This window comes from Desmodus rotundus, chromosome 1 (assembly GCF_022682495.2).
Source record: "Desmodus rotundus isolate HL8 chromosome 1, HLdesRot8A.1, whole genome shotgun sequence".
Taxonomy (NCBI): domain Eukaryota; kingdom Metazoa; phylum Chordata; class Mammalia; order Chiroptera; family Phyllostomidae; genus Desmodus; species Desmodus rotundus.
Genome location: NC_071387.1, coordinates 162,056,818 through 162,081,892, shown reverse-complemented (window position 1 = coordinate 162,081,892; position 25,075 = coordinate 162,056,818). Strand labels below are relative to the sequence as shown.

Below are 25,075 nucleotides of genomic sequence, written 5' to 3'. Positions count from 1 at the left end.
ACGGGGGGGGGGGGCGGGGAGGGGGTGGCAGGCAGTGCATCTTATAGTCCGAAAAATATGGTAGTTACAGGAGGGAAGGGCTGCTGAGGTCTCGCCGGGGCTCTGCACATAGAGTTGCACTCACCTCCCCAGCACACTCAGCAGCTCCCACACCGCCCACCGCCCACCGGAATGAGTGAGGTAAGACAGCCCTCCGCCCATCTTGACATTTCCAGCCCTTTCAGAACCTTGTGGACTCAAAGGATTTCAACTATGTTGGGAGTTGCAATTCCAAATGCCTTGGGGGAGGGCTGAAGGAGTAAGGGGAAAGGAGTGAGACAGGCTGTAAGTAAGCTGCCAGGAATGGGGCCTTTGGTGAACTAGCACGCTAGCCCTTCTAAAGGCAGCCACATTTATTTATTTATGTATTTTTAATCGCCCAGACAAAAGCCTGTAGGCCAATTTTATAGCCCCTAGGCTAGGAGAGTTCGGGTGTGGCAATGGCTAAGGAGTGGGGCTGGGGGCCAGGACTCTAAACAGCAGACCACTGTCATGGAGTCCAGGGAGAGAATGGAGCTCAGGCGCTGCTTCCAAGACACAGAGGAAACTGCAGCCATGAGTCATTCTCCCCTGTCCGGATCCTGTTAGGTCTTGTCCAGTGTTCCTTTGAAGCCCACTCCACCCCGCAACATTAGCACCCCGTGCTGAAAAGAACCAGAAAGCCCTTCCATCCAGGGAGGGAATAACCATTACAGGAGGGCAGTGTCCGCATTACTACTCACTCAAAGGAAAACTGACTCAGACCCGGCTGGCTGGGCAGAAAACAGTGTCAAATGAAAAGGTTCCTAAAGAGATCAAGTAAGCTTAGCAACAAAACATAGTGTTTCCTAAAACAAATGAGGGAACAAGAAGAGGGCTATCCAAATAAACAACTTAGTGGCCTCTTTTCCTAATGTGAGGAATCATTTTTCAAAATTTAAATTTAAAACAAACATACAATACACAAAAAAACAATCTTCCACATTGTGGAAGTTGTATTTTGGTTCCGAAAAAATTAAAGTGTGAAGATTCAGCCATCTCAGATACCACCTACTACCCATCTCGATGAACCAGGGCAGCCTGGGAACTGAGTGGAACACGACGATGACAATGGATCCAAGTGTCCAGGTTAGGGACATGCGAGGCTCTTCCTGCCTTGGCCTGGCACACTGAGCTCGCAGCAAAGAAGACCTGAGGGCCACATAGGTCAGCTGTCCTCCCTTTTCCAAAGCAGGCTTAGTTTTAGAGGCCCCCCTTCCACAGAAAACAAGAAGTCCTTTCTCTTCCCTCCTCAAATGCCCCTGTAGCTTCCCAGGGTGCCCCAAACTGAAAGTGTCACCTGCCTCCAAACCTAGAAGTTACATCTTGATTTAGTGGTACAGGTCAGGGTGACTCACTCTCCCATCCATTTTTTTTAGTATTCTACATCTAAAATGGATTTTTATCCTCCAGGCATCAAATATCTCAAGACGATACCCGCTTGAATGAGTTGGTCACAGGCACAAATGACTTGCAATCAAATGGCCCCTACACATTTTGAGGTGGGAAAATGCTCCAGAAGACAAAAATCACGCCCTATTCAAGCAACACAGTAGAGCTTTCTCTGAGCCAAAGCTCTCATGGGGAAGAGGAGGGTTCCTAGTGAAAAGAAGCAGGGACAACTTTGGCCCAGCCGCTCCTTGCAGTTTCCTCTAGTTCAGATTTAAACACAGGGCACACTCGGAAACCAAGGCAAAAACTGAAAATAAGTGAAAGGGCTGCTTCCCTCAGGTTCTTAACCCGCATAGCAAAGGCCCACATGGCTCGGGACAGAGCCTCGGCCACTGCACGGGAATGCTGGGTGGGAGTCAACTGCACTCCCGCCTGGCCCGTCCCGCCTGCTACCAGCACGCATGCTCTCTCCTCTTCCCATCACAACCCCACACATTTCCACAGGCCAAAAATACGGGGGCAAGGACTGCAGCAGAGCCCAGCGTGCCTCCCCCTAAGGGGACCTTTCAATACCCACCCTCAAGCACAGCCTGAGAATGAGATCAGACTCTATTCTATAGGCCACAAAACAAGCTGACTTTGTGACCAGCTGGCCAGCCCTCCTGTGAGGTCCTAAAGACGGAAAAGGATTGATTTCGCCCACAGGGACTTCATTCTCTATGCAGGAAGCTTAGCCAAACCATTTTTAAATAAGTACATTCAGGGGACAGGCAAAGCAACATTTCTAAGAGCCTCTATGAGGTTCCCATTTATAAGAACCCTTTCTCTCTCCCCTCTCTCCGTCCTCCTGCTCTGACCCCAAGTCGCCCTGCACACCCGCCACTGCTGGGCTCACCTCCCCAAATGTCTCTACCCGTTCCTCTGAGGGCAGCCTCCTGACTCAAGAATCTATACATGGCTTCCCCTTTGCTGTCAGTCCATAGTCACATGACTCACCCTAGCACTCAAATTCCTGCATTTTCCAATAGAAAGCTTCAGAGGGCCTACTTTAACAAATGGACAAGAATATGTCAAGTGTGTTTAGGAAAATGGTTGTTTTGACACACTTGATTGTATTTAAAATGGTCTGTAGTTTCAGAATAAGGTTGGGGAGAACCAACACTTCCTGGGAGTTGCTCCTGGAAATGCCATCTCCCGTCAGGGTGGGGTTCCAAGAGCACAGAGCACGTACTCCATCAGGGCAAACAGGGCTTACAAAGCTCGCCTTTCCTCTCCCCCTTCCCCTTGCAAGGGAGCTGCCAAGAAGCAAGGCTGTTCCTCTTCCCAGCAAACTCTGCCGCTGCAGATGAAGCCTGCCCTGACCTGGGTGCACTCTCCAGGTGGGTGAGTCTGACTCATTTCGGGGATCACTAGTAGGAAACCCACTTCCTTGCAGATACAAGCCACACTGTCTCATATCAGCTCTATGAGGGATAGAGGTGATGTTGGGCATGTCCCTGCTGACACTGTACTTTTTGTCAATTTGTTTAGAACCTGGGAGGGGAAAGATGGTGTTATTTATTGGATTCCCTCAAAAACTCCAACACGTCCCCACCCCCGTAACCTGGTTGATTAAGAGCCTACTATGGGGCAATTCCAGAAGGTCCTCTATGTGTCTCTACCAGCATCCTATACCAGGCCCATCTCTACAGACATTTCCTGAGAAATGGCTGGAAATCCATCCTCACCTTTGGAGACACCCACCTTACAGGTCACCCTACAAGTAACATATCAAGAAAAGTAAAAATCCCCCTGATTATTTATGGAGTTATTACAGGCTTTATCATATAGGACAAATTAAGTTTTTATAGCAGCTGCTTCCTGAGATATTGGCAATCCTTACAACAAGGGAAAGGTACAAAAGTCTGTAAGAAAAACCTATACATCTAATCAGAGACAGCTATAAACAGGGCTAAGACAAAACACACAACCCTCTCCACCAAAAGTATCGATTGCTTCCACACTACTACTAGAGATCAAGACGCTGAATGGTTCTCCTGCTTGGCAGAAAAGCACCGAAGAGGCTTCCCTGAAGGTTCCAAGAGAGTGAGTGTAGCCAAAGCCACACTGGGGTGCGTGCGTCTGACCACTGAAATGGATGTTTCCCACACACCCTCATCAACCAGCAGAAATGGGGAGAGTTGCAACGGGCAGACTTACATGCTCTTTCATCTTGTTAGCCACGGTTGGTGACATCATGACGCAGCAGAGGACGACGACGAGAATGAAGTAGAGAGCGTACATGAAGCGGGTACTCCGGGACTGTCGGATCTTGGGGCAGCAGCCACAGCAGAGGGAGCAGCCAGCAGACCCACAGCAGCAGGCCAGCTAGAAAAGGAACACACAACATCCTCTTAAAGCCGCTGCTTTACAAACCTGCTAACCCAGCCCCAGCCCTCTACAGACCAATCTTTCAGGCGACCATTTTTCTGAGCCATCCTGCCCACAGAGTGTGCTGGAACAATTCCCTGTATGAACAAAGCTTTCAGCTGAATTGGTCTAATATTGCCTTTAATGATAAGTAGTAATGCTTGGGAGATGCCTAGTAATTAAAGATAAAAGACACAATTCACTTGAAGCATTGTCATCATTACTTTAGGCAAAATAAAGATTTCTGGGATCAGCTAAAAGCTAGAGAAGCCAAGAACTAGAAAGAGGCCAAAGTGAGATGAGGAGAACATGAAAAACAGGGGATCAGGCCCCAGAAAAGGACCTGTCAATATCCATGAGCAAAAGAATAAACTGTATGAGCACCTGGGGACAGGTGGGAATGCTGGCATCCATTCTCCTTCACAGGAAACAATGGGAGCGTCCAGCTTGGATCTCAAAAGGAACAGATGCCTCTTACCCTGGCATTGTTTACTACAGCTTCATGCCCCTAATGGTAGGCTTTTCAGCTAATGAGTGGGGCCTGGGCGCAGAGGAACACAGAGCTCCTGCTGTACCTCTGCTAGCACACACACCTTTTATTTGGGGAAAGCAGCTCTTTTTTATTTATTTTTTTTTAATCTTTGACTAGGCTTTATTGGTCAATGCAACTAGACACAATTTGGGGATATTGAATAAACAGCAATTAGGTTTCCAGGTTTGGGTCTGGTGTTAATTTTTTTCTTTTAAAGACTATTTTTTTATAGCTTTAGGTTTACAATAAAATTGAGAAGGTAGCAGAGACTTCCCATATACTCTTACTCCCACATGTATAGGTTCCCCCATTTATCAGTGTTACTCACAAGAATGTACTTCTCTTTTTTTTAACCATGGATGAACCTACATTGGTATATTACCATCACCCAAAGACCATGGTTCACCTAAGGGTTCATTGTGTATGTCATGGGTTTGGACAAATGTATACTGACATATACACATCATTATAATATCATATGGTGTACTTCCACTGTCCTGTAAGAAACTAGATCTTCATCAAAGCACAGGGCAATAGAATGTAGTGTTAAAAGGTCAAGCTCAAAGTCACCCTGCCTGACTTTGGGGATTGGGTCTGTCACCTACTAGCTATGAACCATGAGCAAGTTACTAACCCTTTTAACACTCCTCATCTATAAAGTGGGGGTGGTGACAGTATTGATGATTATGCTGTGGTCTCTTGGACCTAATCAGACACACCTCGTGTTAGGGAGGGATCTCCACAAGATAATCATAAAACTGCAAGTAACTACTAAACCTACGTGAATTACACTACAGTCTATTTAAACCTACAGCCGAACAATTCCGTCTCTTCATAAGGATTTGGAAGGAAGTTCAAGACCTTGCATAGCTGCAAATCAACCATTAATTAGAACGCCACACTTATAAACATCACTCAGAATGACAAGAGGTTACATATAGGTAAACATGTATAAGAGAGGCTGTAATCACAAGGAAGTTATGGCGGATCTTGGGAATGTAGTCATTTTCCAAGCTATTGCTTCTACTTCACGAAGCTGCCATTGCTTGAGGCCTTGGTCATTCTGTACTATCTCATTACTATAAATTGTTGCTAATGTACTCTCTCTCCTTCTTCACTCAGTTTTCCAAGCCATCTTCCCCAAAAGACTCCTCTTGTTTCATAAGGTTAGGCTACTGTTTAGTAAGATTAGTTATTCTACTTGGGCTAAGCTAACAGCTCACACAAGTGGGACGCCAACACTACTGCCTGTGGGGTGTTCTTATGGGCCCCCTTCCTCCACAATTCATTCACGCAGATTTTCTATCCCCGATTTCACTACTTGCTTCCCACTCACATTCCAGTCCCTCCCTGGGCCCTGCCTCCCTCCTCCTTGCCTTCCGTATTCCTTTCCCACTGCCTCCTTCACTGGGGGCCAACTCTTTAGTTCTGTGGTCTTAGATAACCAGTCTTACTGTACTTCAAATTCAAATGTGAGAAACAAAATATCTTATTTGAGAAAATAAATATTTTTAAAGCAGTTAATGCTTCCCATGATAGGCCTTTCCCAGAGTAGAACCAACATTTCAACTTATTATCTCCACAGAAGGGAAAAGTGAACTGACACCTGCACAGTGTGAGCCTAACGGGTCATTTAAAGACAGAAACAGTGACAGAGATGTGATTACAAAAAACGTGAAAAAGAAATCATACTGGTTTAATCCTACTCTATGATTAAAGTCACATGGCAGTCCAAGGATCTGAGTTTTCAAAGCTTTTTTACTCCCACTTCCCCTGTGTATTATGGTGTGATTGACAGGTAAGACAGACAGATAGGGAGACGGATGTACATGTACACACACACGCCTAACTCAAAAATCCCATACCGTTTTCCTAGTAGCCTAAGTTATTTATCAAAGCACACTATGCCAACAACCAAGGGGGCAGTGCTTTATCTTTAGCTGAATACACATTGACCTAAACAACAGGTAGAAATTCAAACAGCATCCATAAAAGGAATTATTAGATTGGCATCCAGGAAAATCTCACAGCCCTGCTGACTGACCACTTCTTTCTGGAAAAGCAACAGTTAGAATGAAACAGGTTCGCATCCAGCCCCTGCCCCTCACAGCTTTATTACTCTGAGTCTGTCACTGCCCTGGTCCCCACCTTCGAAACTGGGACAATTCCTGGCCAGCCTCACTTCCAGGGCTGCCCCAAGCTTGAAGAGGAGTGCCAGTGTCTTGTAACCCATGGCTTCAGTAAAAGGCGAAAACCTTTCACCGAACAAGTCAGGGAATGTAGAACAGCAGGAGTGAGCCCTATTGTAAGCTATGGACTTTGGAGAATAATATGGAGTCACGATAGGTTCATCAGTTGTAACAAACATACCACTCTGGTGAAGGACATGGCTGCGCATGTGTGGGGCAGAGGGTGAATGGGAAATCTCTGCACTTTCCTCTCAATTTTACTGCGAACCTAAAACTGTTCTAAAAAGGAGTCTACTACCCTGGCTGGTATGGCATTGTCCCATAGACCAGAAGGTCATGGTTTGATTCCTGGTCAGGGCACATGTCTGGGTGGCGGGTTTGGTCCCCAGTCGGGGTGTGTACAAGGGGCAACCAATCGATGCTTCTCTCTCACATCTGTGTTTCTCTCCCTCTTCACATCTGTGTTTCTCTCCCTCTCCTTTTCCCTCCCTTCCCCTCTCTCTAAAGTCAATAAGCATGTCCTCCAGTGAGGATAAAAATAATAACAACTAAACATAAAGTAAAAAGTAAATTCTGTTAAAAACAACAGAGAAATGAGTAACACAGTGCCCATCAACAGCTCAATAACGCATGCTGAATGAGCGATGTGTGGCGAGGTCGCAGTGGCAACGCTCCCCCCAGGGCCACCGGCGCACGTCCTGTGCCACACCCTGCCCTTCTCACCCCAGCATTGCATCACAAAGTATTAGGGCTTTAATTTGTGTAGACCACACACTCTCCTTCTCTAGAAGAAATTTTTATCTGCTCAGGAAGGACCCAAGCCAATCTCTTTGGAGGGCAATGCTTGAATTCCTCTAGAAGCTCATCGTGCACGTAGACTTATACAGCAGCACAGAGACTCAGGAACGAGGTTGTTCACTGCAGGCGTGGAGCGTCTTATTCTCTAGATACACAAGAGGACTGGATACATGAATTATGAGCTATCTATATAATACAAAGTAGTTAAAAAGACTAAGTCAGTGTCATGGGCTGAACTGAATTATCCTCTCCACCCCATGCTCAAAGTATCTGCATGTTGAAGTCTTAACCCCCAGTATCTCAGAATATTTGGATTTAGGGTCCCTAATAACATAATGAAGGTTAAACAAGGTCACTGGAGTGGGCCCTAAACCAGTCTGACCGTATCTTTTAAGATATGATTAGGACGCAGACACACAGAAAGACCACGTGGAAGACACAGGCAAAAGATGGCCATCTACAAGCCACAAGCAACCAACTCTCCGACTCCTTTATTTCAGACTTCTAGCCTCCAGAACTGTGAGAGATTAAATTTGTTTAAGCCACCCAGCCTACGGCACTTTGTTACGGCAGCCCTGGCGAACTAACATGGTCGCCACGCCCCGATGTTTTACACATACACGCGTGTCTTCATGTGCGGGGGGTGCGTATGCAATGACTACCGACGTCCACCACCTGTTGAGTGGGCCTGGATGTGGGAGGAAAAGGAGACACCTACTTCTCACTGCTCTGCTCTCTGTTTGTGTTTTTACTAAGTGCACGGATCACTGTTATAATTTTTGTTAATAAAAAAGGAAAAGTGCCTAAGAAAAGCAACAAAGTTTGAAGATATTAATATGAAAGCATTTGCAAATGTGGCACTGACTCATGTGACTTTTTGTCTTTCCAAAGAACCTTCCCCTCCCCAAACACAGTGAAAAAGAAAGAAAAATCTCAAAGAGCCCTTCACACCCTGGCCCAGCCAACTTCCTTTGAATCAGCAACTGCATGAGTAGCAAAGGCTTTTCTGAATACAAGGTGCTTTGTTCTTGCCAGGGCAGAGTGGGAAAGAATGAAAGGGTACCCGCTGCTTGCTGCCACCTGGAGCTGAGCTTCACCCCCAAGTGTTATTTTTCTCTTCCTGCCTAAGGACCCCCACAACACACTCACACACTTGCTCACACACACCCGGCAGTAAATAAATCAGTATCAGTCTCCCTCTCTGTCCGCCCCACCGGCCGTGGACACAGGCAGTTCTAAGGACTGATGCCAGGCATGTGAAGACTTAATCACAGGAACATGAACTAGGGCTGGCAGTAACGTCCAGGCTCCTCTTCTGTCAAATTGAAAAGCACAATTCCTTCCCTACCTAGAATCCCCAGCTGCCAACATCACCCACGGGAAATAGCAAAGAAAGTAAAGCCCAATGTCACAATCAGTGTGAACACACATGCACACACCACACACACGCACCATGCTACCTGACTTGTAAGAGTCCCCCTCTCTCCATCGAGTCTTATTTTCACAGTGCCAAGAGGCGTGGATACCAGGTTGTTAAACCCACAGGGACTAGGAGGGACTAACTGATGGGAAGAACAAAGGTCCCAGAACCCTAGGACCTGGATTCTAACTCTGTGTGGCTCTGGGTAAGTCACCTTCCCTCGCTGGGTCTCTGTTTCCCTCACTTGTAAACTGAGGGAGCCTGGGTGACGGATGATAGATGGTAAGTACATAGGTTTCATCTCGCATTCAACTCCTTGTGGCAGTGGCCTCCCGGCATGCTGTGCTGAGGGGGGCTCTACGGCTGAAGGTCTCAGCAAGGAAAATGCAATGGACAGCAAGTGCCATCTGCCAGAGGCACGGTGGCATCTACGCTTCGCTCTCGTCATCTCTGCGAGATGATGTGACATCCCTACCCTCCATAAATTCTTAGATGTTAAACATCTTTTTAAACAAACTGTGAGAGGCAAGCGCACTGAGTTAACCTCAAAGCAAGAAAGAAGAGAAGTCAATCAAAAAAAGAAGCAAGCACTGAGCGGTGCACCAGGCAAAAGCTCTCCAAGCGCCTCACAGGTAATGTGAGTGTCAGTCTAATTGTGCCGTGGTCCATGTTCTGCAAGGCACAGCTCCCCCCGCAGTGAAGGACTCACCTATGACGACAGCCCAGCCCATGAAGTCATGTCCCCTGGGTTCCATTTAGAGAGGCGGCAAAGTGCACAGGACACTTCTGTCACAAGAATCATCCCAAATGTGCGTCACATTTTTTAGTTTCAATACTTTCATTTTGGGTGTGTAAATCCCTCAGCAATGTGGAAAACACTCCTTCTGAAAGACTTATTCCTCGAGGACTGTGGAGAGCCAAGTCGGCGTTAGTGTGTCTAAACTAAGTCCAAACTGCAAAAGGGAAAAACCTTCAAGTCTAGCACCGCCCTCCATTCAGTCCCTTTTCCTGACTTGGAAAAACAGGATCACTAGCAGAACTGAAGAAAGACAGGAGATATTTTTTTAACCACATTAATTTCAGCACTGTTCCTTACCACATAGCACGGGGAGGTGCAGCAGTAAGGAAGGTCCTCAAACATAAAAGCTGCCGAAGCTGTCAGAAGCAGACCCAGCTGTCAGAAGCACAACCCAGGTGTTCCTGGGTGTGCTGGGCAGTTACACCATCAAGGAAATAGAAGAGAGACATTAAAGACATAAAAATAGATTCAAACCTTTTCACTCAATGGTGCTGTCTTCACTTCAGCGGTGTCTAGACTGCCATGCCTGTCAGTGACACACAGCACCACCCACGCCATGTCACGGCCCACTCTTCCCCTCTCGCCCTTGAGGCTTTCGGATTGCCCATGAACCAGCGTGGTGGGCAGAGAGGCAGCGAATGATCGGGTCTACTTCTATGGCAATGTTCATTTAAGTGCCCGATTCGACAACCAACATTTCGCAGCTCATTCTCCTCACTCCAAGCCAAGAAACAGCCTCCCATTGACTTATGTGGACTTCTGTTCCCACCACAACAGAAACACAGTCAACTCTTGCCGCCCCCCAGCCCCATGATGCCAGGTACTGTCTTCCACTGGTGACCATGCAAGGTGCAAGGGACTGATGGGACTGGAAAGCCAGGAGAACAAGAACACACAATTCCTCTGCTCGATGAAGGTTATCTTTCCCTACCACCAGCAGACAGTCCCTAATTCATAAAATGACTGCGTTTCATAAAACTCAACACATTATACACTGTGCTGGTAAGTTGGTTTGTATGAGTTTACAATGGATTTCTCCCTACAAAAGTATATAGAGTCACCTATTAAAGCTCACTTAATCCACAATATTAGCTAGCAATTAACACAGTAATTAATCTCTTACTCTCTGCAAGGCCCAACAAACATTACCATTAGCTATTATACCACCGCCACTCTACAGAGCTGAGACAGAGGCTCAGAGAGGTTAGGCAACTTCAGGTCCGAGGGAAGCTGGCGAGTGGCATAAATAGGGCAGATGACTCTCCCTGAAACCTTGGTTTCCTGCAGAAGGGAAACTAGCCATGAGGGGAGGAGGAGGCAAGAGAGAAAGCTGTTTTTCTCCCCTGTCCTTAGGCGGACAGCAAGCAGCTGACAACTATCTGGAGAAGGCATCTCCCTTGCTGGGCCCCTTCCTCCTCCTGCCCAGGCAGCCTGTGGCCTCAGTGGACCTGGGTAACCTCTGTGGGAGCCCTGCAACAAGCAGCTGAGCCACCTCATCACCAAGCTCCCCACACCTCACCATCAAGTCCTACCCCATATTAAAAGCCCCGTTCCTAATCCTATGAAAACAACCAGACCATTCATTCACTCAACTATTGTTCTATCACATACCTACTGCGTGCAGTGTCAACTCCTGGGAATGCGGCAGTGACAGATCTTGTCTTCCCCCTCACTACACAAAAATACAAAGCTGTACATAGGAATGACCATCTGTGTGTTGTTTAGAAGACAGAAAGGGAACCTGGATGTTCAAGGACAGAGTAACGATTACTGAATACAATGAACCTAGTCAAACGCTGCAGATTAAACAGAAACATTCACTGCCTGGGAAAGATGTCCACACTGCCTTAACTGAAAATAGTTACCGTATTTTTCAGACTATAAGATGCACCCCTCCCATTTGGGAGGAAAGTGGGGGGGTGTGTCTTATAGTCCGAATGTAGCATACCCGGCTTGCTGGGGCGGGGCGGGGTGGGAAGGGGGGCCTGCAGTGGAGAGGGTGTTTTTTTTTCTCCCTATTTTCCTCCTCTAAAATCCAGGTACTGGTGCGTCTTATAGTCCGAAAATACCGTAATAACACAAGAGTCCAGAGCAGGCTAGCAACTGGGGTAAAAATCACGAGCGACTACGCTTTTCTCTATTTTCTGAACAAGCACTTATAACTAGAAAAACATTAAAAGTTTCTATTTGGTAACAAAACAAAGCCACATTCTTATTCTATCTATTTGGTAAGCACTCAAATATTTGTTACATAAATCAGTGAGTAAATGAAATCCACTTCAGCTGTGATTAGTAGGAAACAGCCCCAGAGTGAACTATCTCTGTAACTAAGGCAAAAAACGAGAACATTTTTACTGTATGTACCTTTACAAAAGGTTAAAATGGGAAATTTTCTGTTTTTTTTTTTTTTACCACAATAAAAACAAAAATTCTTTAACTTTGTAATACTTTTTAGAATTTTATTTACATAGATAAACCTTTACTTGGTAGAATTTGAAATAAAAATGAGAAAAATTAAACAGCTATGTGTAAATTCAAGGAGTTAAATAAGCTATATATTTGCCTTGTCCAGAAATTAGCTCTTATACATATTTTCTTTGTCTCAGTTTCTTGTATCTTTTTCTTTTTTGAGTTTAAAGAGTCCCTTAAAATGCCAAGGTTTTCACAGTCCTTCCCACAATGGTAGCAACAGGATTCTGGGGGTTTGTCAGAAAGGAGTTCCCGATAGGTGGTTCCTCACTCGGTCCACACTGACGTGTTAGTGTCCACAGTCAACAGCATCTCCATGGAAAGCAGAGGCAAGGGCTGATGTCCTTCCTTAAAGGACACTCGGCACACAAGGTCCAGATCTGAAATGGGCGAAGACGGACGGTGGACACACTGGATGTCTGACAATGTTTGACGATGGGACAGGGACAAAACCCTTCTCCTGGTGGGGAGTCCCTTTCTCAGGAGGTTAGGGTTACTTTCGGCACCGAAGAATGTTGATCAAGTTCTCTGTTCTCAGATGGCAGCTGGATTCTTTGAATGATTCCATCACACCACCCTCCACATGTGATATGTTTTAGTAGGTTTAAGGTTAAAAGGTAAACTAACTCCACTTTCTGGCAGTTCAACAGAAAACAAACATTCCTGGGAGGCAGATCCCGTATAGCAGGTTGTCAATCTCAGCCCCAGGATAGGGGGGCCTAGACTTCTTTGCTGGGGGCTGTCCTGTGCACTGTAGGATGTTTAGCAGCACCCTTGGCCTCTACCCATAAAATGCCTCTACCCCACCCCCTTCTGCCTCCCGAGTGGTGACAATCAGCAATGTCTCAGACCGTTGTCTGTCCCCCCCCTCCCTGGTCTGTTAAGAACCACTGATTTAGGGGTTAAGAGCAAGAGCTATGGAATCAGTCTGTCTGGATTCACACCCAAACTCAAATACAGTGCAACCGTATTTGATGGTGCAACCTTGGACCAATTCCCAGGTCTCAGTTACGTCATTGTAAAATGGGAATAAAAATGCTTACTTCACAGGGCTGGTAGGGGGATTAAATGAGACAATTCAGGCAAAGTTCTTAGCCAAGAGCCTGACACAGGGCACACCCTCCCCCCACCCAAAAGCCAGCTGTTACCGTCTGCACCATCATCGTCACCTCCCTCCTTCCCAGAGATGCCTGTTCTCTTCAGTCCATCAGACCAACAGGGACAGAAGTAAAGATGGGAGGGGGAGGCAATCAAACCATTAATACCTGACTTATAACAATTTTTTTCCTTTTTCTGCTCTAATATGGACAATAAATGAATATGTTGGAGGAAAATACTTTTAGAAATAAAACTGCTAAGATCTGACCCCAAGAGAGCATCCTAGCCACTTGGGGAGAAGCTGTTCGTGTGTCCAGCACTTCCTACACACCCGAAGGCTAAAGCCATCTTCACTTCCACCAAGGGGCAGACAAGGCAGCTGGAACACTCACTCGCAACCACGAAAGCCAGAGACACCTGCTGCAGGACAGGGCTGAGAAAGGGAGGAGTTAAGCAGGTTCTAGAGGGGGAAAAAAATGGTGTAAGAAAATGAAACCTTGAAATTCAAAATGGAAAAGTGTGGAACGTGGGAAGAAAAGTGCTTATGAGGTTTAAGTCATTTTTAAAAGTTACTTTAAAATCTCCTCCTCAAAATAGGGAAGAAAACAATCCTGCTTATTTAACTTTCTAAGAGCTTATGAACAAGCAGTTAATGAAATACAAAACCCCAAATTTGCTCTGATTGTGTCATGGAGACTACGCGACACTGGAGAAATCTGCCAAGCCCCTTCCAGGCGGCGCTTTATGCCAGTCCACCGCCCAAACCCTGCCGAGCCACAGCATGCTTTGCAGCCTGGTGACAGAGGCCACAGAGCCAACCCCCAGCTAGATCCAAGCATGCTCTGGGACGGTGACCTGGGGGAGGAGGAAACTGTCCTCTACCCCCCTAGGTTCTTTCAGCTAGTCTAATAATTAAACTGACACGAGACAGATTAGATCAACAAGAAAAAATAACCCACTTGAGTGCACACCCACATGAGGCTCAGGGACAGAAAGTTAAGACAAGGTGTGTATGGCATTCGGAGGTAAGGGTGAGGTAAGGCGCCTGGAGGCTTCAGAGGGGAGGAAGGTCATTCACAGGAGGATAGGAGGAGCAGATGTTCAGTAATTACAAGTTTGCCCTGCCCCATAATCGGTCAAAAAAGTTATTTTCCGGTAGTAACTGTTATGGGAAAGCCACCCCCCCCCTCCACCCCATTTAAAATCTTTAAGGGAGAGGTAAAAGTTGATCTTGGGACCCCACAGGTCCTCAATTGCCTTCAGCTGAAAAGCATCCACATGCCCAAGTAGCACATCTTGGGGAGGCCTGCCCTGAACCCCTTCAGAGAACGGATGTGAGCTGTCTCACCAGCTCGGACAGTTTGAGCAGGGAGCTCAGTTGGCCAGTAACTTCAAGGGGTTAGCAGGACACTAAGGTCCGGTGAAATGCCATGTGCAACTCCGATGCACAAAACATATGGATGCATATAATAATACAGATATATGCATATATTCATAGAACAACTACTTAGTGAATGTTTTCTAGAGACCAGGCACTGTTCTATGAGACAGTAGTATAGTTCCTGTTCTCATAAAACTTACATTGTAGTGAATTTATATCATAAGACTCAGCGTCCCAAAATTCTACCCAAACTGAAACATGTCAGAGCATCCAGGCTGAAAGTCTCTGATCCAGTCCAGTCCTCTCACTTTCCTGATGAGAAATCTGAGGCTCAAAATGGTTAGCTGATGAGGCTCAAGGACAAATCCAGGGATGGGCATCAGTGGGGAGCAAGAAATACACCAGTTTAATTAAACAACTCAGCAATCTGGAGGAAGGATGAGCTAGCGGATAACTCAGCTTTGGGTCTCACACTTCTGTTCTCGGAGTGCAATAAACTAAGAGGCAATCAAAACAAGCAAATGAAGTCACCATAAATAGGTTTAAACAATGCTCTGTTGACCCCAGGAAGAAAGCAGTACATGTCTAAGTGTCTAACGGCTTTTGAAAGGTTTCCACCTCAACACAGTTAAAGTGAAAGGCTGGCTGCTACAGATGCATTAAAGTTGGGCGGGGGCAGGTGGGGGTGGGGGTGCCCCCCCTCCCACCCTGGCCATAACACTGAATGCTCTTGGGCAGCTACAGGGTATGTTGGAAAATGCCCAACCTCCTGAGGTACTTCCCCCCTTCTGAAAAGCAAAGAGCAACCAAGTACCTCCTCCAACCCCATGTACAAGGGCAATTGCTGGCCACTCTCCCTCCCCACACCACAGAAAGGAGCCAGTCCTCAAAGGACACTTCTGGCCCACTCCCTGGTGGGAGGGTGCCTCTCTGAAGCGTAGTCTAACCCCAGGGGTTCTATGAATGGAAAAACTGGCACACACCACCTACCTTAGATTTTCCAGCAGTCAGGACTGCTCGTAATCCTATTCTTTATCATGCACAAAACGCCCAATAAAAGGTGACACTTCAAACTTGTTTTCATGTAAATGAATAGATAAATTGGAAACAAATGTCAGACAACGGGTCTGGGTTGGGAAACCCATGGCCCTATGTGGATGCCAGGGATGGAGGCGAAGGCCCACTTCGACTCCTGTTCCCCCCAGGGAACACTCAGCCCTCCCCCTAACACACTCTGTCCTTCTGCATGAAAGCCTGCCGACCACATGAAAGGCCCTGGTTTAACAGCTTTTTCTTGGAGCTGAAGTAACAACCACACTGTTTTCCTACAGCTGAGGAAACACTTTCCCACAGTTAATTCCACCATTCATCAGTCCCTCGAAGCTGCAGGAAGCCTTCTTTCTAGCTCTCTTCTCCTTCATTCTCGAAATCTGTGTCCTCCTCCCACTGCTGGCCTGAAGAGGAAGGGATGGATAGGTGTGTGCCTTTCCCCAGCAAAGGTCTGCCTGTGATTGCCTTTTCAGTTGAAGCGCTGCCAGACGCCCAGTGGATTTTACCAGCACCCGCTCGACCCTTGTCTAAGCAGGTCCTCAGGACAAGGCCGGCTGGCACCAGTGAGGATGCTTTGATGCAGGTACAGGCTGCCTCCATGGCAGGTAACTTCATATACATGCACCCCCACCCCCCCTCCCCCCGTCGCCAACTGCGCTCAACTTGAGAAACTTCCTGTTAATGTTCCTAAAATGAAAATATTCTTATGCAGGGCCCCCCGCCCCAACTTCCACATTTTTTATTCATCAGGGCATTGCCTGTGCAAGCGACATGGGTGGGCAGAGGGGAGTCTACAGAGAGGTTTCCCCTGCAGCATTCTTGCTAAGGAAATACTGCACTCTGCCCTAGACTGTGAAGACCAGCATCCCAGCATCAAAATCAAACACAGTGGACCACAGAGCCAGGCTGATGCACACACTGAATGAACTGCTATTGGTAAACAGGCCCAAGGGGTAAGCAGTTCAGGAAATGGACCTTAATTATAGTTATTTGTTCAGTCAAACCTCGCATTTCTCAGTCAACTTGGTGGAGTGGACACTGAACTGAGGAGAGGGCTCCTTTGATGACTCTGTATTTGTCCTGCCCCTCCTTCCTTCCCCCAGAGCCCCAAGGGGCAGGAAGCAGGTTGGGACCAGGGCAGAACTGACAGGCAGATGGGGCTTCTGAAATGGCAAAAAAAATCACAACACTAGACCTTATCTCCCAGACAGGAAGGGGGGGATGAGAGGAGGGCAATCAAGTAGGAAGTAACTAAAATATCTTTCTGGCCCCTGACTTGGTGGTAGTAGGAGGGGAGGCCTGGGGAAACTTTAAAGCTTACTGGAGTGAGTGGAACAGGTTTGGCAGGAATGTGGGTGTGAGCCCAGAAAAAGCTGGAGTCTGGAGCAGCCTGGAAGAGGTGATGGAAAAAGAAGGTGGAGCCAGGCCCCCAAAAGACCAGCCCAGAGCAGAACAAAAGCAGAAATTCCTTCATAGCAAAAACAGAAAGTATAGGACAGAAACTAAAGAACCTTCCCAAATGTGATTCATGGGCCAGCCACGTGGGCACCACTGGGAGCCAGTCAGGCCCCACTCCAGACCTAGTGACTCAGAATAGGAACCTGCATTTTAACAAGCTCCCCAGGTGCTCTGTTCAGTGTTCTACCCAAGCTCAGGGGCCATGGTGAGTGCTTCCCTTCTGCAGGGGCAGGGCCTTCTGTTCTGGGTATCCAGCACCTGAAACAAATCCATGGCAGGTGCAGGTTCAAATCGCACTTTTAAACAATCCTGTGTTTAAAGCTGACATTCCAGCTCCTCATTCAGGACCCTTCAGGATAGCAAATAATAAAAGCAAGTGTCCCGTGGGATCAAACACTGCTTCAATGCCAGCAGATATGGGAATGACAGAATGAAAAAGATGTCTTTAAATAATTTAATATAGAAAAATGCTAAAAAGAAACTTCCTTGGGGAAAGATAAATACACTAAAACATCAACCAGAGTTGTGAAGTTATATGATCTCTTTATTTTCTTTATCATGTCCTGGTTTTTCCAGATTTTCAACATTAGCATGAATTTTGTAAGTCTTCTAAATTAAGAGAAAATTTTAATAGGTGAAAATCCAAGGGTGGAAATCTCCTGATCCTGAAAACAGTAAAAAGCCCATTTAATTTGCTCCCCTCCACATGCGTCATGACTTGCTATTTATAAAATTCACTTTACTGGGGTACATTAAATAGAAAGGCAACCTTGGTAAAATCAAAGGGTATCAGAAGAGAAGAAACACTATAAATTGAGTTTCGAGGACAGCTTCAAGGAAAGCAGTCCCAGCCTCACTCTCTGGGGTGAGCCCCTCTGGGGAGCACCCTAGTGTGCTGTCCTCCAGGAAGAAGAATCACCAACCCAGCAGCCATGGGCCTGTTTCAGGTGATTTCTCAGGGGCCAGGCAAAGCTTCAGGGACCCACTATCTCTCACCATTACCTTTCATCAACACTACCAAGTTCAGTGTCTACAGGGAGACTTAATGATTTATGATATGGTGGTCCCTGGACAGAGAATTTACTCTGAAAGAACAAAACCGGGCCACCTGGGAACAAGACCCAAAACTGTGGCCTTATCTGCTCCAACCCAGGAGTTCTTAGATCCCGCTGTTTTAGCACTCTAATGTCACATACCGGACCAAAGGGTCCATTACTGAAATTAAATTAGTGTCAATTTCTCCTACTTTGCAGGAACAAAATCTAATATAGTTATTTTCTATTTTCTTGAGGTTCTGGCATCTGGGCCTGGCTGACTCAGGAAGGACTGCCCCTGCCAGGACTAGCCAACACCTAAAGACAGCAAATTACTCTCCCGTGCAAACCAACCAATCCAGGGCCTATACTCTGGGCCACCTCTTCTGTCTGGCTCTGAAACTCCAGGAGATAAAAATTCTCAGGACCAGAAACCAGACAGCCAGAAACCATCACTACATCCCAGGGCCCACTGAAATTACTCACACTAGCCACTCCTAAAGCTGCTTGCCTGCCTCACTTTGCCTTGCCTTCCCCAAGGAAACCACACTAAGGGCTCCCCCCGTGCTAGTCCTGCGTGGCCTGGGTCCTCCTTCGTTTTGGGAACTCTAAGGAACAAACTTTTTTTTTCAAACTTTTTTTTTCAGTTGCCCCCTGATCTGTTGGCTATGCCATACCTGGATAATAATAAAACCGATATTTTAAAACATACTGCCAAAATGGCTTCTTTTTCTCAATTTTCATTTTTTAATCCCATATATTTTCCTTATGCCTTCACCAGCTGCTCCCAATTATGTTGGGGCAGACGGCAAACAGAAAGAATACATCACAATATTAATGGAAAACTAGGAATCAGTAGATGGTGCTTAGCTTCCTTTTTCATGAACAAATTATGCTTGGGATTTAACGGGACATACGTAATAATCATATTCTGCTATAAAATCATGTCTAGTTCATATCACTAACTTTCTCCTGGTACTGAGTAAGAAACACCATGCTTTACAAAGAGAACAAGTTTGAGAGCCAATGTTCCAGTCAAATTAAATTTACAGACTAAATTCCTTGTACTCTTAGGTATGCAGAAAACCTTGAAATAAAGTTATTATTTAAAATTCTAGAGCAAGAAAACAAAGTCCAAAAAGCACTAAGGCTAAATGATGATGCAACACCCCCTCACCAACCAGGAGTCGGGCAGGCCTGATGGCGGGCGGACGCCGTCTTCCCCAGGAAGGCGGGGAAGAGGTGGGGGTAAGTAGGGAAACAAGGCGAAAGATGGGCCAAGATTAGACAGCGGAAACAACGGTAACCAAAGCAACAACACGAACAAGTTGGTAGAAACACAATGTATCCAGCACCTATTTTCTCAACAGATACTTTAAATACGTTATAGAATTTGATGTTCATATCGCTAACCTCTACTACAGATTTTTTTTAAAAAGGTGATCAAATAACAAAGACACACCGAGTAAGTAGAAGAACTGGGATTTCTGCCTCAGTCAGATGCCTCTTAAGTCCATTTTTCCCCTACTTTATAATGTATACTGATCAGTGCAATGCTTTTTTTGGAGGTGGGATGGGGCAGGAACTAAACACAGCCCCTACTAGTCTCCACATGCCTTCCTGCAAATTAGAAAAAGCCTCAGCTTGAGTCAGCGACCAGGACCTGGATTTCAGCTCTGCCTGCTCAGCTGGTTACCTTTGTACAGCACACAAACTGTGTGACTTGGGGGGCAGTCCTAGCACTAATGCCCCCCCACGCTGCCTCTGGCCTGCTTCATCCTCCTGCCTGTATTAAGTTCCTTTTATAAACTGTCTTAACTCTATCAAACTCATCACAATTGGAATTAGGTAGTTTGGGAGTGATTCACTTATAATCTGTCCCCTGCATTAGACTCTACAGACCATTAAGGCAAAGACTGTCCATCTTCTCTTAGGCTGTGTCCCCGGTGCCTAGCCTGGTGCCCGCAACACAGCACGTGCTCCATAAATATTTGTTACCCAATTCAGGGGCCCATTGTCTACCAGGAAAGATAGGTCTCTTGCTGAAGTAACTGTGGCAGGGGGTGGACAGGCCCAGAGCTAAATGAATGGTGCATGGTGTAGCCCAAGGAGGAGATGTGACCTCCAGCTGAGGTCATCCGGGAGTGCTCATGGAAGAAGTGGTGCTTTGTTTTTTCTTGGTGGTTTGTTTGCTTTATTGGAGTCCAATGTCTGCACAGACCAAAGGCAAATATAAAATCATTGCTACCATCTAAGAAGAGGCACTTGCTCCTTGGTTCTTCTCTTTGCATTTTAAATTATAATGGCAGGTATGCCCATTGTGGGATCAGTAAAATTGTATGAGTTCCAAGCTCCAGAGGCCTGTAAGCTAACCTCACACGTGACTGGAACTCTGCTAAGGCTTGCACTTCCCTCAGGAGACTACACTCTTCCATTCTCACACTCCCATCCAAGTGTAAACTTTGATCATGTCTTCACAAACTACCTGCCAGTCTAACCGGACAACCACCCTGCGTGACAGGCAGGAAGAGCGGCGTTATTCCTTCCATTACAGAGATGAATGTGAAACCTGGATAAGTTACTTTATTTTTGGAACTTGTTCTTTCTAACACAGCACCCTGCAAGGGTAAGAGTAATGAGAGCAAAACCTTGACAGTGCAAAGAGAGAAGAGACTGGTAACACTAGAAAAGACAAGGACAGCCCTGGCCAATGTGGTTCAGTTGGTTGAAGCAACATCCCATATACCAGAAGATTGTGGGTTCGATTCCCAGTCAGAGCACATGCCTAGGTTGCAGGTTGGTCCCCAGCTGGGGCGCATGCAACCAATCATTGCTTCTCTCTCACAATGATGTTTCTCTCCCTCACTTTTTCCCTCCCTTCCCCTTGCAATTAGCACGTCCTTAGGTAAGGATAAAAAATAATTTTTTAAAAGATAAGGACAGCAAGTTTGCTACTTTGACCCTGCTTTGAAAACACAGGGTTATGCTGTACGCAAGTGTCACAGGCACTTGCACATGCACATGTACACACATGCACGTGTGTACACGCATGCACATACACCCAGGAAGAGCAAACAAAGCTCCCAGAGACACAGCAAAGCCCCAGAGCCCCAGCCCTACTTCAAAGTGTCAAGCTGTGCAGAGTCCCACAATTTAAGAGTGTGGGAAATTATATGCTGTGCTACCATCAAAACACCCAAAAATTAAACATGGGAGTGTCTTAGGCAACCAGGAAGGCCTTTCAACCCAGGAGTCATTATAAATAATAGTTACCTACCATTTCTCAAATACTTCCTCCGTATCAAAGCACTACACCAAGGTGCTTCCGAAACATTCTTCGTTTAATCTTCTAAAGGGCCCTATGATGAAAGTACCACAGTCCCCATTCCACAGATGATGAAACCTGATTTTCTGAGTGCACAGCTCATGAGAATTCCAAAAACTGTTTTACATGACCACATCTCCACGAGACTGGAATACACTGTTCTGAAGCCTCCTCCCTCAGCCCCCACACAGAAACATAAGCAGGCACGTGCAGGGGAGGCTGGATGCAGGTAGAAGCGCTTGCTGGACCCATGTCTTCCTCATCTGCCCTCAGAAGCCATTCCAAAGGCTTGCTGTGAGAATACCTAGAAAATACACAACTGTACTTTCTAGGTATTACATAGGGTCCTAAGTTCTTGGCAAAGATTTATTTCCTCCTCACAACTCCATGAGATCAATACTCATTTACCATTTATTACTGGTATTTTTGCAATTTTTTTCACAAATGAAAAAGTATTAATTTTTGGCATGAAAATATACTTCTTTTATAATCAGAAAAAATTTAATAAGCTATACTGACTTTTAAAAAGTGATGAAAATTGATGAAAAGACAAAATAAGAGGCAGAGAAAGACATAAAAAGAAGAGAGAAAAAGGAAAAAAGAATGTCAATTCCATTTTTTTTACAAATGAGAAAGTTGAGGTGGAAAGAAGTGAAGGACCTCCCCTGAGGTTCTGAAATGTAAGCTCAGCCCACTGGGCCCTAAAACTCTCACCCAAATTCTATGCTGCTACCTCTAAAATGGAACAACCATCAAGAGTTGCTGATGTACAGGCGCAATAAAATTACCTTGTACAGAAAGGGATGATGTTTAGATGTTTCTAGCAATTATTTTGGATTCGAGTTAGTTTGGCACTGGTAGAAGCAGAAAACCTGTCCCTTGCTAAAACATCCCATGATTCACATCTGTCCTGCTGTTTGTACTGGAACACCTCCCACTCATCCTAGATACACAAAACTCTTCAAAGTTAACTGCGGATGTTACAACGAGATACAAAGCAAAGGCAGAACACAGACATTATACTTAGGCTTAAAGCAAATGTACTGATCAATCCAGAAAATTTCCGTTCCCTAAAATTGTCACTTCAATATTTTATTATACATATACACATTTTTAAAGCTAATTTCACAACTTGGGATCATCTCTTTTCAGAGATTATATAAAACAAAATGAATTTGCAAGCAACCTTTGAAGTTACCAAATAACTAAAAAATGATCAATGGAAACAAACAAGAATTTGAACTCACCTACATTAAACAGTCATAGTTTAAGTCAATACTAAGAAAGGGTAAGTAAACAAGTAACAGAAACTTGCTCCCTAATGTAGGTAGACATCTCTTGGCCTGTGAAGTAATACAAAAACAAAGACTAGTTTCTCACCACCCCACCCCCACCACATCAAAGCTGTGATCACGAACATCTGTAAGGATTACCTGAGATGAGCCGTGTAAAGTGCTTACAGCCCCCGTGCCTAGCATATAATAGATGTTCTACAATAGCTTGTAGTATTCAATGCTCATCCCATTCAATACAGGGTTATTACACTCTGCTCCTCAGTCACCTCACCTACAAAATAGAGATAACAGTAGTTCCTACATTGTAGCACCATTAGGATGGAAAATACAGTCCAGCAGAAGTAACGCCTGTTTAAGTGTAGCTGGTAGGGTAATAATATGGGTGTAATAATTTATAGTTTTAATTTGAACATTACCCCTAAAATGCCATATGGTGTGTTTGAGTGTGATATTGTTAAGTTACAGAAGTCCAAGCTTACGATTTTATAATAAAAGATTTTGTAATTAAAAAGGGGTGTTATTCATGCTGGACCCTGTATATTCATTCAGAGCACTTAGAACAGCGTCGTGCGTTGTAGGTTACCAGTGTTATTCTTAGGGCCCTCGAAAAGGAAGCTCAGAGGCTTGCGGGCCTAGTGTCTGTACCTAGTTGCTCTAAAGCAGCTATCCCCACATGTCCTCACAGTCAACCCATAGCTGATGGCTGGCAAGACTTCCCTGGCTGCCCGCGCTTCCCACTGCTCCAGGCACTTCCCAGGGGACAGGGAACCCAAGGGCTCCCTTCCTCTTGGCAGCTCAGGGTGCTCTAGGAACTTGAACCTTTAGCATCCTCAGGCCCTGATATCACCCAACCCTCACATCTGACCAAAAAGCTTTTCCCTTTTGCCTTTCTGTTGGCCAATGTTTTCTAAATAGGGCTTGGGGGGTGGGGGGGGGGGCAAGTTTTATAACTGCCTAAACGAACAACAAAGATGAGAGCTCCCAGTTCTGCAGCACTTACTTCCGAGTGCTGTGATGGACTCTGTTCCACGTGGGCAAGTTCTCCCAAGCTGGGAGGCAGTTACTTTTATCATTGTACCCACTGTATCAAGGAAAACTTGGGCACAAGGAAAGTAAATCACCCAAAGTCATAGCTTATTAGAGGTGAGGACAAGACCCAAACTCAGATGTGATTTCAAAGCCAGCTTTCTGAACTGCCTCACCAAACTGAGTGTGGAAAAGGGAAAAAAAAGGAATAGCACTTCATTAAAACAATAATTACTTTGGAAAACCAAATGAAAATCACTTCCCAATTAAGTTATTGCTTAATAAGTAAAAATATTAAATAAAGAACCAGTCACCACTCCATATAACAAGGAAGTATACTCTGGTCCCACCAACCGCATTAAAATCAGGAGCAGTTTAAATGATTTGCGGATGGCTCCGGTTTCTACTGCCAGTGTTTGTATTTTGTGATTTGTGTAAACTAAATCACCTCTCAGGCCTCTCACACCTACTACTACTCTGTGTAACTTTCAATCCAGCCTGTTTAATCTCACGATCACACAGAGATGAGTCAACCATCTGAGAATGACCAATCCCCCAAACGCATTCTCTAGCCCACTGACTGACAATCCAGTTAGGTAGGATAAACAGTAAACCAAGGCAGGGAGGGAGGAGGAGGGAGACATGTCTCACCCACTAACTCAGCAGTCCTGAGCCTGGTCCGATGAGATTGCCAGGTGTTCCAACGTCACAAGAAACACCATGCTAACACCTTGAAATTCTATGCATTGTTTCCACTACCTGGGAAAGAAAGCCTTTGAAACTATGTATTCATCCCAAAGTCTAGGAAGGGGAAAGGAGAGGGTCCATGGTACCCAAAGAAAAAGCCCATAAAACACCTTTGGCTAATTGCCTACCTCTTGTCACTGTCTGTTTTACCAGGGAGTCCCTTACAGAAAGAGCCCATAAATAACTGGGTAATTGCCTCAACTTTAATTAACTGCCTCCTGTCACATATCTGTTTTACAACAAGATGACCGAATGTGGTCTGGAGCAAGATAAGATTCCAAGCTAAGAGACCCCCACACATACCTTCATTTGGGTAGTCACGTCCCCCTGGGGGGAAGCTGGCCCCACCTTTAGCAGTCAATCAATATGTAACTTCTTCACCTCATCCTGCAAGCTACATAAGTCCTCAAGACAAAGGACATGATGCTCTTGCCTTTCTCCCCCACCTCCGAAATGCCCACCTGTAGTTCTAAGGTATCACTAACAAACTCTGCTTGCGTGCTAATAGAGTTGCTGGTCTGTGATTCTTTACTGCGTCAGCAAGAGGAACTGAGTTTCTCCTATAACAGCCCTACTGTGTCTAAATCCCAGATGGA

At 45.7% G+C, this 25,075-nt stretch overlaps 1 protein-coding gene across 3 annotated transcripts in view; it reads right to left on the bottom strand.

Annotated features, from left to right (window-relative positions):
- The window catches only part of SERINC5 (serine incorporator 5), a 97,418-nt gene that overhangs the window by 50,686 nt on the left and 21,657 nt on the right, over positions 1-25,075 (bottom strand). For all 3 annotated transcript variants that reach the window (XM_024563499.4, XM_024563498.3, XM_053912230.2), the window contains exon 2: positions 3,649-3,816. In XM_024563499.4, coding sequence (XP_024419267.3) covers positions 3,649-3,816 — 168 coding nt within the window. The remainder of the gene's footprint in view (positions 1-3,648; positions 3,817-25,075) is intronic.